This window comes from Pungitius pungitius, chromosome 6 (assembly GCF_949316345.1).
Source record: "Pungitius pungitius chromosome 6, fPunPun2.1, whole genome shotgun sequence".
Lineage (NCBI taxonomy): Eukaryota > Metazoa > Chordata > Actinopteri > Perciformes > Gasterosteidae > Pungitius > Pungitius pungitius.
Window position 1 is genome coordinate 647,210 of NC_084905.1, and position 14,645 is coordinate 661,854.

At 42.6% G+C, this 14,645-nt stretch overlaps 2 protein-coding genes across 2 annotated transcripts; both read left to right on the top strand.

The window, feature by feature from the left end:
• The first annotated feature begins 684 nt into the window (after positions 1-684).
• On the top strand, positions 685-5,139 carry ube2na (ubiquitin-conjugating enzyme E2Na). Its single transcript, XM_037452292.2, has 4 exons — positions 685-797; positions 3,113-3,359; positions 3,722-3,862; positions 4,091-5,139. The coding sequence occupies exons 1-4, from the start codon at positions 768-770 to the stop codon at positions 4,135-4,137; spliced, it is 465 nt and encodes a 154-aa protein (XP_037308189.2). The 5' UTR covers positions 685-767; the 3' UTR covers positions 4,138-5,139.
• A 1,724-nt stretch (positions 5,140-6,863) lies between these two features.
• nudt4a (nudix (nucleoside diphosphate linked moiety X)-type motif 4a) lies at positions 6,864-14,548 on the top strand. Its single transcript, XM_037450619.2, has 5 exons — positions 6,864-7,400; positions 10,867-10,977; positions 11,772-11,816; positions 12,079-12,166; positions 13,235-14,548. Exons 1-5 carry the CDS (start codon positions 7,302-7,304, stop codon positions 13,459-13,461), a joined length of 570 nt encoding a protein of 189 aa, XP_037306516.2. The 5' UTR covers positions 6,864-7,301; the 3' UTR covers positions 13,462-14,548.
• The last annotated feature ends 97 nt before the right edge of the window (positions 14,549-14,645 follow it).

Sequence of the window (14,645 nt, forward strand, 5' to 3'; positions counted from 1 at the left end):
TGTGTGACCTTATCAGCCTGTGGAAGTGGAAGGTCTGAATCGTGCTTTGTTATGTCTGTGACAGTAGTTAAGCAAAATGTTTTGGCTTTTCAACTTTTATATGTTAAAAACTCTTTGCTTCCAAATCAAGCAGACAATTGAGATAAACGTGTTAAGGAAACTTAAGGAGTTTTCCTTCTCAGTTGCTGTTCATAAACGGCACTCTGATGCAATAGTATAAACTCATCAGCTACTTAACTGTTGCAGGGCATAAATACTCCAAACTTGGGTGGAAATAATGCTGAGTCCCTCAGAAAAGGACCTTCTAACGTTGTAGTTTAAAGGATCTTAGTGTGTGTTAAATGATTCCAAATCACTATCACGTTAAACAAGTGGTGCTGAAAATGAAAAAAAATGGTTCGGTTAACGTTTTTCAAGTATTGTTTTGCCATGTATAAAATTCCCAGTCTTTCCAAAATGTAATGCAACATGAGCAATCAGTCCCATGTCTTCTTCAATCTTGTGGAAAGTGCATCATCAAAATCTGAAGAAAATAATACACGTTTGTTAATAATACATTTTGCACTTTCGGGCATATTTCTCTACATCGTGTCTGGTGCAGAATAACAAAGGGAACAAGCTTTTTTCTTTGCATATTTAAAAAGGCGCCTTTTCTTTCTCCATCAGCTGCATCCATCGTCATGACGTAGAGAAACCGGAAGACGTGAGTCAGTCGCAGCGACGCCGCCATCGAGAGCGAAACACCCGCATTTTAACGTTAAAACAAGATGGCAGGACTGCCCCGCAGGATTTCTAAGGTAACATTTGACACTCCACGCAGCAGCATATCCCACTTTTCTGTGACGACCGTAACCCCACACACACACACACACACACACACACACACACACACACACACACACACACACACACGCGCGCGCGCCTCCCGGTGCTCTGAGATGCTGGTCCGGTCCACCTAACGGTTCTACGGCTAACGTCGGTCTGTACAAGTAACGTTAACTTGGGTTTATTTAGTGTGCCTGGATACACGGAGGGTTGTTTTAACACCAGCGCCGTGACAGACTGGCGGGTAAATGTGCTCTTGTGGCCCAGGGTTCTCTTTTCTAAATACGCTTTTCATTTGGGTTCGTGACTAATTGTGACTAGTTGGCGAGCTGGTTTGTTGGCTAACTAACTATGCTAAAGCCAGCTAGCGTTAGTTTGTGTGTGAATGATGTGCTCGCCTCGTAGCCTGATGTTCCTGGCGTTGTACTTTTCATTTAAGCATACGTGAAGTTAGCCAGTGGGATGATTGACCCTTTGGGGGTGTTTCATCGAAGTTTGTTAACGTTAGTTTCACCGAAGTTTGTCGTTGACGTCAGTCACACGTGGCTAACGTTGCTATAAGGCGTTAGACTGGAAACGTATTGCGATCAGACTTTAACCTCTGACCTCATGGGGGGGGACATGAGCCCACTGACCAAAGATGAGCTCAGCTGCTGCTGCCACATTGGTCACGTGTCCTGCCTTGAACCATATGATACAGTCCACTGAGGGCCGTCTCTTACTTTGAAAAAACAGATTTACTGCCTTTCCTGCACAGCTCAATTGATGTCTCACTATTAAATATAAAATCAATTATTAATATATTGACCATTAACAGTGTGTCCCAGTTTATTTCTGGATGCTGTGGATGACATCAGCTGACACAGGGGAATGGACCATAATGTTGAAGTGTGCTTAATTGGAGCATTTCAGAAAGCGACTGAATACAGGTGTATTTAACCTGCCAGTATGATGGCAATCACAGGTTTTCTTTAAAGATTAAAGCATTTAAATGTGTATGTGACCACGTTTATGTCATTTGTAATCTTCTGATGAAAGACTTGACGAGTTAATTTTGAGAACCCACTACTTAGTTGATTTGTAGTTACTTTTATTTGAATAGGCAAACGTTACAAAAACCCTACGGTTCCCGCGCTGTAATTTGACCAATGAAAATCATGTATTCTCTGTATTATTATATTATCTATTAACCGTATTCTTCCAGAGAAGGTTGCACAGGTGGGTGAGTAAGCAGACCACAGATTAGTGTTGGTGGGAAAAGGTGGAAGGGCTGGGAACAGTACTCCTAACACGCAGGGCCCTGAGCCCTCAGGGCGTGTGACTGGGGCTGGGAGCCCCTCTCCTGTCTGTGTTTTCACTGCATGGTTTTGTCTGTGGGTTATCTGAAACATTTCAGGAATCTCCGTTTCATTCAGGAAAAGAATGGCAAAAACAAGTGCCAAGTTGGCATCTTTATTTGATGTTTTCATCCGTAGTTGCTATTTATTGTTCTCCGTTGTAATGCATCTATAACTCATAACTGCATTTCAATTAGGCAAAAGAGGTACAATCATGATTTCAGAATGGGTCAAATAATTTTAATAAAAGAATTATTCCAGAATGCACGTTTGAGAGCGAGAACCCTGCAATTTATGAAAATGTAATGCTGTTTTCCTGTTAAAGGCTGTGTCAGGTGTATCAATCGTGCTGCCTCATGCATTCCACTAGATATATCAGAGACCTGCTTTCCTTTTATGGTAAATCTGTTTTTGTAAATCACTTGGCTGCCACTATGACTTGGGAGAGGCCTCGCTGCAGTGGCTGAAGGGAATGAAAGTGATGGTCTCCTGTGGTGCAGAGTCAGCGTCACCTATAAAAGGCCGTGGCAAAGTGTCAGAAATCGCAGCATTGAGCCAGTACTGCGGTCATAGGGCCCCCCCTCCACTGTGAGAATAGTAGTGACTCACAACTTGTATGCAGCTCTCGCGTGGGGCAAGGGCTGTTATAAATCTTTCAAATAGTTCGGTTACCACATTTTGCAAATATTAATTCCTGAGGAATAAAGTGTAGATCTTTTTAGATTCAGTGGTCTGTTTTTTGCAAACTGCAATAGTCGATACAGTTAATTTATAACTGAGCTTTACACAGTTTCCCACCGTCTCTAAAGAGTTCCTCTGGGTAAACACATCTCTTCCTGAAAGGGTCTTAATTTTGGGAGCTACAGCTCCCTCTGGAGTGCAAATTTAAAGCCCTTTGGCAGCAACTTGAAATATGGGGGCACAAACAACAATTTATTTTTGTGTGCCAGGAAACTCAACGTCTGATTGCAGAGCCGGTGCCGGGCATCAAGGCAGAGCCAGATGAAAGCAACGCCCGCTACTTTCATGTGGTCATTGCTGGACCGCAGGACTCGCCTTTCGAGGGGGGCACGTTTAAACTCGAGCTCTTTTTACCGGAAGAATATCCCATGGCAGCACCAAAAGTACGCTTCATGACCAAAATATATCATCCCAATGTAGACAAGCTGGGGAGAATATGTCTAGACGTTTTGAAAGGTAAGTCCTTCCCGTGAAATGTCCCAGTTTATGCCTGACCAGCTGTGTGTGGTTTACATCTTGCTTGGCGAGTTTTCAACCAACAAAAGATGTGTCTTTTCCCTTTCAGGCCTGTCACTGTGGAAAAGCCTGTATGTGTTGTGCTCTCTGGTGTTTGCCTTGTGAATGGAGCGAGGGCTTTTCAGATTCCATTTTGCTCTAAAGATCAAGAGCCTTGTTCATCCCACTTGTGAGCCTCAACTTGTCCGTTGTTCCACTTCTGCTGGATAACAGCGATGTCCCTCCAATAACCCCGCAGCGTAAAAACTCACGAATCCCCCTCCTGCTTTTTCTCAATGTTTGTTCTTAATGATCCCTCTCAGATAAATGGTCGCCGGCTCTGCAGATTCGCACAGTGCTGCTATCAATCCAGGCGTTGCTAAGTGCACCCAACCCGGATGATCCCCTTGCAAATGACGTCGCAGAGAAGTGGAAGTCCAGTGAAGTTGAAGCCATAGAAACAGGTGAGCGTTCCCATCTGGTTCTGTCACACTCGTCCATCCAGCTCTTTTTTTGGGGCTCCTGTCGCCCTCTGCCATTTAGATCATAGGAATATCCAGGGGATACACACTTACAGGTCCAGGGGTCAATCAAGAAACCTGTCTTCATGCAGTCTTTGTAACATTTTCATACAGGTATAATGTACATGACTTATGTTCATTTTGTGTCTGTTGTTTTTTTTTACTTCACAGCCAAGGCATGGACAAGGCTTTATGCCGGAAACACAAATGATGTGTAGAGCAGCCCAGCAAGTGGAAACTCCTTATGTTCTGCCAAAACCTCTACCTACCTACCTAATTTGCATTTAAGGGACACAACCTTAAATATATTTGCATATATATTATAAACCGGAATATAAATGAAAAAGAAACTGCTAATAACTGGTGATTTAAAGACTCACAAATGATGAAAAGACTTGTTTTTGTCTGAACCCACCACCATCCGATGCAGGCTCAGAGGTTTACATCCACTCATCAGGCTTCCTTTGCCCATTGAAAGCATTTACCAACTGAAGCTTTAACAAGCAAGTTCAAGGTTGAAAAGGGTCCTACATTTCTCATTTTGGGGGGTTGGGTGGGTTTGGAGGTGCTAGAGCGGTGGAACGGGTTTGAAGTGGGGATGGACTCAGTTTTATTGTGTACTTTTTACGTTTGTTTTAATTTAGTTCTTGTGTCACTTGTTTATTTAAAGCAGCTAACTACTACCAGCACATCATATGTAGTTCTGTGCGGTGTAGATTCACCTATCGTAGCCCTGCTTCTCCTTTAAGTCACGTTGGCTGTGTTAAATACGATGACTGAATGTCACATTAACTTTTATAACAAGTGTAAACTGTAGGCTTGGGGAGAGTTTACGTTACGAATGTTCAATTTGTTTTAGCATGTGTTTTATGGTTTTTCTATATGAATCTTTCTTGGTATTCAGTAAAAGCTGTCCTGCTTCCCCTTGTGTGTCATCACAACACTTCCACAACACTTTGATTCACTTCTTCCAATGGCATTTGTTTTACTACGCAGCGGTTACATTTGAGCTGTCAGTTGTTTGATGGCAAGAGTTTGTTGAATAGGACGCTTTTTGGAGTTGAGGGACTAACGAGAGGAGATACTTAGCTATTACGGGATGAAAATCTGTATTTAATTCACTTTGTTTCTAATAACATGGTCTCTCCTACTCCTAAAATGCTATGAAAGCCCACCTGCATACTTTAATGTTTTGTAAATAAAATCTGTTTATTAGTAAATAGTTGTCTTTGTATAGTTCTTCATGTATGTCCCCTATTTTGCCTGATCGGACCTTTTCTCTGGATTTGGTTTGTGTGCAGACCGGAGCAGCCAGCATCGCCATCAAGTTTAAGAAACAAGCAACTAAATAAGTTATTTTCTAAATGTAGTGGATGGAAAAGTAATGGAAAAGCTCTTGTCATCTTCCGCCTTGACTACTGTAACCCTCTCCTGGCAGGTCTCCCTGCTGCTGCCGACCTCTGCAGCTCATCCAGGACGCAGCAGCTCGACTGGTCTTTAACCTTCCGAAATTCTCCTGCATTACTCCACTCCTCCGCTCTCTTCCAGTTCAAAACATTGGTGCTCACATACCATGCTGTGAATATTTGGGTCCAGTCTACATGAAGGACCTGGTCAAACCCTCCATCCCAACCCGCACACTCTGCATCTGCCAAGCTGCTTGTTCCTTCATCACTGAGAGAAAAGCACTGCACAAGATCTCGACTCTTTGCTGTCCTGCTCCTAAATGGTGGAACAAACTCTCTGATGACATCAGGACCACAGAGAGGCTTTACATCTTTCACTACAAACTAAAGACACACCTCTTCAGAATATACCTCGACTAAAAACACTAACATTGTAGCACTTAAGAGCCTTTATAAGTACAATTTATCTATAGCAAGTTGTAAATTGACTTATTTATTGAAATTGCACGTTGTTGTTTCTTTTGAGTTTGTATCCTTATGGTTGAAATGTACTTATTGTAAGTCGCTTCAGCCAAATGACATGTAATGTAAATACTACTGAAAGAAATATAATTTAATTTCTTTCCTTCTTTCCCAGTTAACTGAGTTGATCAATGTTTGAGATGGTAAGTTCTGCTGGGTAAATATATCCATTGTAGGCTCTGATCTATTCCATGGACAGAAAAGCACATCTTTTTACAAATTATTTCACATGTTCTTGATTTAAAGTAGGTTACCATGAAATGAAAGATCCTGCAGTATTCATATAAAATGAACTAAAGTCAAACTTATTTATAGTAATTCAGCCTTGAGAACTTATCTCTGCAGAACGCGTGATGGTTCCCTTTTATTCTTACTTGAGCCAGCGTGCTGCTCAGGTTGAGGATCATTCTTTATTCCACAAAATAATACTTCTCCCTTTTATGCGCCTCTAAACCTGTCCTCCCTTGGACAATCCTGTGGTTTACAGACTGTCCACCTCCACTAGAGAGAACCCTTGAGCTTCACAGAGCTCCTCTCCAGCAGCTGCTCCACAAGAAGCTGCTCTTCAACCAGTGAAGGTTTTCCCCAAGAGCTCACTCACCGGAACGTCGTTTTTCTTAGTTCAACTTAACTTTCAAATACCTTAAATGCATTTCATTTCTGAAATGAATGCTATCCAAATGTAGGTCAAAGGGTTAGTTTGTGTTTACGTCATATATGTACGTCTGTAAAAGGCTGGGTGGATGTATCTCCTTTTTGTGACCTTCCAAACAAGACAATTTCAATATGCATAAATAAATACGTGGGAGGGCTACGAGTTCTACAGTTTGTTTTTTTAGTATAGTTTTCAAGAATGCTTTTTAAAAAAAAAATTATCACAAGTCAAAACCCACTCAAATCGTCCACAAAAGGATCTCAGTTTAAGGTTAAAGCTCCTGGACAGTGAACGCAGCAGCAGCGTCATCAACGTAACACGCGGTTCAATTTAACGATGATTAGCACCGCACACCCCCACACCCCACGTGCACTTTGCGGTACACCTCATCCACGCACGGCCCACCGTGTCGTCAGCGGTGCGCTCCCGACCCGGCGGGGCGTTGCGCAGATCTCAGATCAGCTGACCGCAGCGGAGTCCCGCGTGTTGACACGGTCGGGAGCCTCCAGCCGTCTGACGTAGCTCGGGAATGAAGGAGCACGGCGCTCGCGTTAATAGGCACCCGGGCGGGGGAGACTTCCAGGGGGCCACCTGAAGAAGAGTACAACTTGGGAGCGTATTCCGGGGGTGGGGGGTGTCGGTGCGTCCCGCGCGCTCTTCTCTCTCTTTCCCTCTCTCGGACAGACACTATTTCCTTCAGCGTCTAGTTGAATCCAGATTTCTGCCCCCCCCTCCCCCCTCCTCCCTCCTACCTTTAAACAAAAAAAAGATAAACGAACTGGACCGATTGGCCACATAAATGATGAAGTTTAAGCCCAACCAGACCCGGATCTACGATGGCGAGGGGTTCAAGAGAAGAGCGGCGTGTTTGTGTTTTAAAGACGAAGAAGAGGACGAGGTAAGAGCGGCATCACGTGCTTCACCATGAACCCCAATGCTCAGGTGTGTCTGCCTCCGTCACGTGCTTCACCATGAACCCCAATGCTCAGGTGTGTCTGCCTCCGTCACGCGGTTTTCTTAATTGTGCGCTCAAGACTTTTTCTATTTGACGTGTCGGTCAAAGGTGAACATACCGTGTAATATTTGACCCAATGGAGGAGAAAACCCCAACCCGGGGTCCTACACGCTGGCACTGATCGTAACCGGCTCTCAGCAGGGGGCCCTGCTTCTCATTTCCTGTCCCTCTGTGTAACTCACAGCGACAAGGCCCCCTCGTTGTGTGCTGCCAGTGACCACGCTGCCTCTCTAATAATGAGTCATTTGGTTGGCCAGTTTTTCAAGGTGCACCTCAGCCTTTTAGATCATATTTTGGCGTTTTTCTAACTTGCATCAGCTGATGGCGTTGTTGAACTGGGCAACCTCCACCTCAACATGTTATGATCACTAAGCCTGTACTCCGGCACCATGCAGCTCCTGCTCTTATTACTTGTTATTAACCCTGTGTATGATTGCATATGAGTGGTATACTAATTGCCTCATTAATTGTTGTGTAGCTGCTAAATGATCAGTCCGTTTAGAAAGATTAGTATACGATCGCTCTGCTTGTACACACCCACTCAAACATGCAGTCAATACAGTCCCTGGTGAAATGTGATATGTTTCCTCACATATTCAGACCAAACACATCCTGCCAGCTAATGTAGCTCAGGAGGAGCTTTTGGAAGATTTAAAATGGTGATATACATTACTGGCACACTTTGCATAACCAATGACCAGCTTTGAACATTCTGCAGCTAATGTTATCTCTTAAAAAGGAGAATGTAGTGCAGTCATTAACATGCATTATTTTAATTTGATGCTTCTGACATTTGTATTATTTAATTATTATTATCATCTCCATTAATGTGGAGGAAGTTGTGCATTGTGGGGCAGGGGTCAGCTGATTGTGTTTCCCGAGTGACGTCGGCCCATCTGAGGACCACATGTGACAGGGGGACAGAGATGTACCAGGGGGCCGGTTGGATGACTGAGCGTTACACCGTGTTCTAAACACCAAGCTGCAATTTATAGAAACAAGGTGCAGGCCTCCTGACAGATTTGCTTTCCTGCTCCCTGTGCCCCCCCCCCTCCCCTTTCCCACCACCCTCTCTCTCTCTCTCTCCTGGGTGTCAGATACAAAGTGCTGACTGACATCTGCTGAAAGTCACTTTGATTATTTTGGATTATTGTTGATTGCCCTGGAGGATGATGGAAAGTTTTTTTTTTCTTTTTAAATGAAAGATCGAGATGCCAAAAAGGGATGCAAAAGAATAATGCTTGAGGCATTCCTGCATTGGGCATTCATGCTACATTCAATTCCTAATTTAAAGGTAATCAAGAAACATTTTGAGAATACAGTGGGAATTCAAATAACCCCTCACCCCACAAAGGTTTCATGTTATGTTGCCTCACAACACATCTTCTCACCATTTACGCTCTGGTTACGTTTCACTTTATGTGGCAAACTATTCATCCCGTCGGCGTCATTAACCTCCTCTGCTAAGCTCCCTTCTTTTCATACGGAAAGGCGACTGCTGATCGAGTGTTTTTTGAAGTGTGTGTGTGTGTGTGTGGGTGTGTGGCGCTGCTTAGGTTGAAGTGCCTACATTGTGCCACATTGCGTTTGTGTGTGGATTTGTGTCAGTGAGACAGCTACCAGTGTCTCTGCACCCCCCCCGGGGGCCCGGACCTATCTGTAGTGCTTGTACGTGGGCAGAGGCCCAAATGGAACCGCTCCGATTAACTTACCAGCTCATCATCAACCGGCACGTTGCAAACTCTTCACACCTCATCAATGTCACATACAGTGCAACGCTGCTATTTCACATTTAGATTTGATTGAGAAGGCTTAGTAGCGGTCAGACTGTTTTACTTTGACATTGTCATCAAAGCCAACTTGAATCTAGTCTGAATAAATGTTGTGAGGCAACATAACATGAAACCTTTGTGGGGTGAGGGGTTATTTGAATTCCCACTGAGGTCTCAACATTTTGCTTAATTACTTTTAAATTAGGAATTGAATGTAGCAGGAATGCCTCAAGCATCAAATGAATTGCCCATTTTCCGATGTTAGGGCGATGATTAATAGTTTGGTTATTTAAAACAACTCATGACAGCAGAATGCCTTGTACCTGTTATCCATACCTAAATATTGACAGAGTTGCCTGTTAGGAATAACTAGCAAGAACAGATCCACCCTCATGCACCTAAGCAATGACCTCAATGATCCAAAGCAGGAAAACAGGGGCTCTTTGTCATTGTTTTGTGTCCCTATAAAATGATGAGGGATGTGACTGAATGAGCTAAAAGAACAGCCTGTCAAAGTCATGTTGGAATGCATTCCCTGTGATTTTTTCTTCTTCTTCTGATTCCTGACCTGGCAACAGTGTCGCGTTACATCTTCGTCTGTGATTTCCGGGCAGTAGAGTCCACCTTTGACAGCAGAGAAGATGTTCTCATTAGTGCTCTTCACATATCTGCCATGCTTCCACTATCAGGTCTCGGGTGGAATGCAGACACGTCTTAACGCTGAGAAGCCTCTTCTGGGACAGCCGTGTTCACCTATAGTATAACATGAAGTGTGGAAGCTGCTTGTTGTGACAAATATCTTTGAGGCCAAGAGGTCCATTACATGGGTGTCCCGTGTCCAAAAGGATTCGGGAACAATTCACGCGTGAACATGATGTGGGTCAGTGTGGGGCCCGGATAGGGTTTAAGGTCAAGGGACTGCATCTCTAGAGGGGCACCCTGCTTAAAAAAGACTAAACTGAATTTGTTTCAGGTCTGTTAAACTTAGTGAGTGGCTTTAATTTGGATTATTTCTGATTTGACGGTAGATTTGTCAGCTTTTTTTGTTCTATCTCTCTGTCTGTCTCACTCTCTTATTTATATATATATATACATATATATATATATATATATATATATATATATATTTTTATTGTGTATATGTTATTTGATTGTGTCCTCTTGTGGTCACACATGCTCTCAGGCAGGTAGAGAGACGTTTAGTGTTGGGAAAGCGATAACAAATGTGACGTTGTTTCCTACGCACAGCTAAAGAAAACCTAAAGGTGTCTCGCGCTGGGCCGATGGGCCGATCTACCGTCCCTCTTCCTCCTTCGCCTGTTTTAATTATGTGGCAAAGAGTGGGACGTGCTCAGCAGCCCAATCCACACCATGCCCATCTTGCAATAAGTAAATGAAGTGAATGTCTAGCGTGCCATGTGAGATGTTTAATACACAGCCGGCTAAATGACCAGCACCACACTGAGCCGCCACCAGACACCTAGTGGTGACGGACTCTAAACATGGGCATGCCGTTGCCGTGTTTTTGGCACCATGAAGGCGGACAGCGTTGACCCGAGGGCCTTTCTCCTTGGCAGGTGCTACTGGTGAGCAGCAGTCGCCATCCAGACCAATGGATCGTGCCAGGAGGAGGAATGGAGCCTGAGGAGGAGCCCTGTGGGGCCGCCGCCAGGGAGGTCTACGAAGAGGTGAGTCCATCAACGGGAAACATGTATTCCACACAGAAAATGATTTATGTTTGTTTGCAATTCATTTTGTCAAGCTAAAAGCAAAGATACCTGTGGTCCTTTTTGTAAACATGAAGTGATTAAATCAAACTTTTTTTTTTTTTATTTTAAGTTCCTAAATACTGAGACATAGAAATACGATGCCTACTTTACCAGTCCATTGTAGTGTGGTTTATTCGATGGGTGCCTGGTAGTTTGAGTGCAGCGCGCTGTGAGCCGCTGCCTTGGATAGAAGTGCGCTGACAGTTTTAAAGTATGGCAGTGACATTTAGGAAGGGGTTCCAGTTACCCATATCCTCTGCCTCCCAGACCAGACATGTACCTGAATATAGATGAGCTGCAAAGCAACTACTGTGGAAGGCTAACAATTCAAAATATCATGTCAGGCACTTGCTTGTGTAATTCGTTTTATTAAGTGTGTTGACCATTTTTCCACAGCGCTGTGACAAATGGGAATTGAGGAGCTACTTGCTGCACAACATTTAACTAAATTGGAAAATGTGGTCAGACTGCTCTTGGCAAAAAGTTAAAATACATTGGACGTCCATTTGTTGACTGTGTATAAATGTTTTTGCAGTAAATATAAAAGTACTATGAAGACAAGATGCCTTGTATACAATCAGTAGGTGTATGTGTACAATCAGACGTTTTTTTTCTTCCTCCAACTGAAATTGACTGAAACACTTGACTGTAGTCATCGGTACCGGTTGATGATGCTGAATGACTCCTGGTTCTTTTTCTTCATGTTCGAACAGGCCGGTGTGACAGGAAAAGTTGGCAGACTCGTAGGGATTTTTGAGGTAAGTTTGTCAAACTCCTGGGATGTTGTAATCAGACATTTCATATAACTCATGATATAAAATCGTGTATCCACTTGGCTGGTAACCCTAACGTGATGTGTCTGTACTCTTGCTCACAAAGAGCCAGTGTGTAAAGGTTTTCTCTGTTCACACAGAGCCTAAAGAGGAACTGAGTCCTGTGTTAACGACGGCTTTGTTTGCATTACATTTATTAAGTTCGTGGCTGAGATTTGAAGAAGTATCTTCTACTAAACCTTTGCAGCAAAATAAAGACAGAAAGCACAGGACGTACGTCTTTACCCTCACAGTGACGGAAACGCTGGAAGACTGGGAGGACTCTGTCAACATTGGTATGTTGCGGCGGAAAAAAAACCTTTGTTTTTTATTGAGGTTATCAAACCCAAACATTTGGGTTTTAGGCAAATTAAAACATTTATGCGTAAATGATATAGCATAGATAACATCCTCCGTCGTAAAAAATATGGTTGTCTGTAATGTGTAATTTGTGTTGTCATGTGATTCCTATTTTATTGAATGTTTTTCTATTCTAAATGTAATTCTTTTTTTGAGACTTGGTTACTCAAAAATTGAGCTATTGATAATCTGTTGGTAGTCTGAAGAAAAGCGTTTATGATAAGTTACTCCCTTCCTTACCAAAGGGTTGAGTCTGTTAACAAAGGGGAGCCATGTTTGTGTTTTCCACTTCTCATCTCTCACCACAGCTGGTCTAATTTATTCTCCCTCTCTACTGAAAGGCCAGTGTACCTCAACGGGATAATAATGATGATAATCAGAAATCCTGTTCCTGTTGTTTGAAATTGGACAAAATTACAGGTTTGAGTTATTAAAAACTCCCAGCTCATGTTTTACGGGGCACTTTGGGTTTAATGTCAGGTGCTTTTCTTTGAAAGGTTTTGTGACGTGTGGACTTCATAAACAGTAACTGAAGTAGTCAGGAATCTCCACTCCGACTTCAGTACTGAAAGGCGTGCTGAACAGTTTCTTCTTGTGCATGTTGTATACCATTACAGTTTTGCAATATATTGTCTTTTCAGCACTCTTATAAATGCTAAAGAGGATGTTTTAGTAAAAGTAAAAATCTGAAAATAACTCTATAAACAATATGGAAATGCTGGGGTAGAGGGGGGCTGTGCTGAGGTTTTCATAAATACTTAATAGTTACCAACGGAATACAAAATTTGAATTGATAAAAGAAATTAAAGTAAGAAATTATTTTCATCTTGCTTCTTGGATATATTTTCTCAAGCCTAAACACTCAAGTTAATTTAGTACTGAAGTTAAAAATATGAATGATGGAAGATTTTGGTCATTCATATACGGTATATGTATTGATTGTATAGTTAAATGTTCATTGGGCGCTACACCAAATGATGATCAGATCTTGAATATCTTCCCAGGAAGGAAGAGGAAGTGGTTCAAAGTGGACGAAGCCATGATGGTGCTGCAGAGCCACAAACCTGTCCATGCAGAGTACCTACAAAGACACAGAAGCACCTGTGACCCCTCCTGCGGCTCAACGCGTAGCCCGTCCAATGGCAACACCCCGAGCTCCCAAGTGACGGACAACCACGCCCCTCACTATGTCGTTTGCTCCACACAGGGGTCAGATCTATCCAACAGATAGGACCAGCAGCAAGAAGTTCTTGTTAGACGACGACAACAACAACGTGATGGAGGTCTGGAGAAGCCTTCTGCGTTGATTGTGTTACAGAAGCAGCCTCTTACTATGTACAGGATGGACTTCATTTCAGTTGATTTGAAAGCCATTTTTAGGTTGTGCCCATATGTTTTCCAAGTTTGTATTGAAAGATGTACATCTTTTAACAGATAGCAACAGCTAATCGAGCAATTGATTCCTTTTTAAAAGGATTCTGCTCTATATGGATTATCTCCTTGAGCTGTTTCTACAGCATAGGTCCCGTTGACTAGCAGTGAACACAAGTACTTAGGTTGTTTGAGAGCTTAGGGCAAAGTCTGCTTTGATACAATAAGTGTGAACAACATTACTCCTCCTACAATTACCAGTTTACAGTGAACACTGTGTGATCTCTAATCACTAGTTACTGTGTAATGTCATATAGATTAGGCTTCATACCAGCCCCCACACTGAAATGGAGACTTTAATTTGGGTGTGTGTCTGTCAATGGTGTTGAGCCAAGAACAGCGCAGGGGTAGTTATACAGGTATCAGCTACTCCGCATGATGATTATCAAGTGCATTTGACAAATTTTCCTGTTAATGTTTGGGCCTGAATGCCTTTGTATTCCTGGAGAATTACAATGTGCTTTATTGTTAATGCCTCCAAAAACAATAGTAAATTGTGTTTAGTTTTTACTGGACACCAAACCGCCTTACTGGAAGCCCCTAAAATCTGCACATACAGATAATGATGTTTTTCAGCTGCGTTTAGATTTGAACAATTGGCTGTTGAAGGAATTATTACATGAATGTACAGTGATTAGTTCTGCTTGATTGCATTATTTATGTTTCAAAAGGGAAAAATACCCCTCCGTTGATGGATGAGAAACTATGAGCAGAAGTCAAAAGCTTCCCTGACTGTTGTTGTCAGTGAATATTATAAATTCAGTTTATTGAATATCATTGGCTCTTGTTGAAAAACTCACGTTTTTGTGACTGGACTTGTGTGCAGCGTGCCATGGTGTTTGTATATAAAACATTTGAATAATTAATAAAAGAAAACGTACATTGCACATCCTGATTGCGATATCGTTCTTCTCAGGGCAGTATAATTATGACAACATGTCTTCTTTATGATCTTGAACACAGCTAGGCAGTGTGTGTCCTGCT

Coding starts and splice junctions, on each gene's coding strand:
- ube2na (XM_037452292.2), top strand. CDS start 768: ATGGCAGGACTGCCCCGCAGGATTTCTAAG. Junction 798..3,112: donor TGCCCCGCAGGATTTCTAAG/GTAACATTTGAC, acceptor TTTGTGTGCCAG/GAAACTCAACGTCTGATTGC. Junction 3,360..3,721: donor ATGTCTAGACGTTTTGAAAG/GTAAGTCCTTCC, acceptor GATCCCTCTCAG/ATAAATGGTCGCCGGCTCTG.
- nudt4a (XM_037450619.2), top strand. CDS start 7,302: ATGATGAAGTTTAAGCCCAACCAGACCCGGATCTACGATGGCGAGGGG. Junction 11,817..12,078: donor GACTCGTAGGGATTTTTGAG/GTAAGTTTGTCA, acceptor AAACCTTTGCAG/CAAAATAAAGACAGAAAGCA. Junction 12,167..13,234: donor GGAGGACTCTGTCAACATTG/GTATGTTGCGGC, acceptor ATATCTTCCCAG/GAAGGAAGAGGAAGTGGTTC.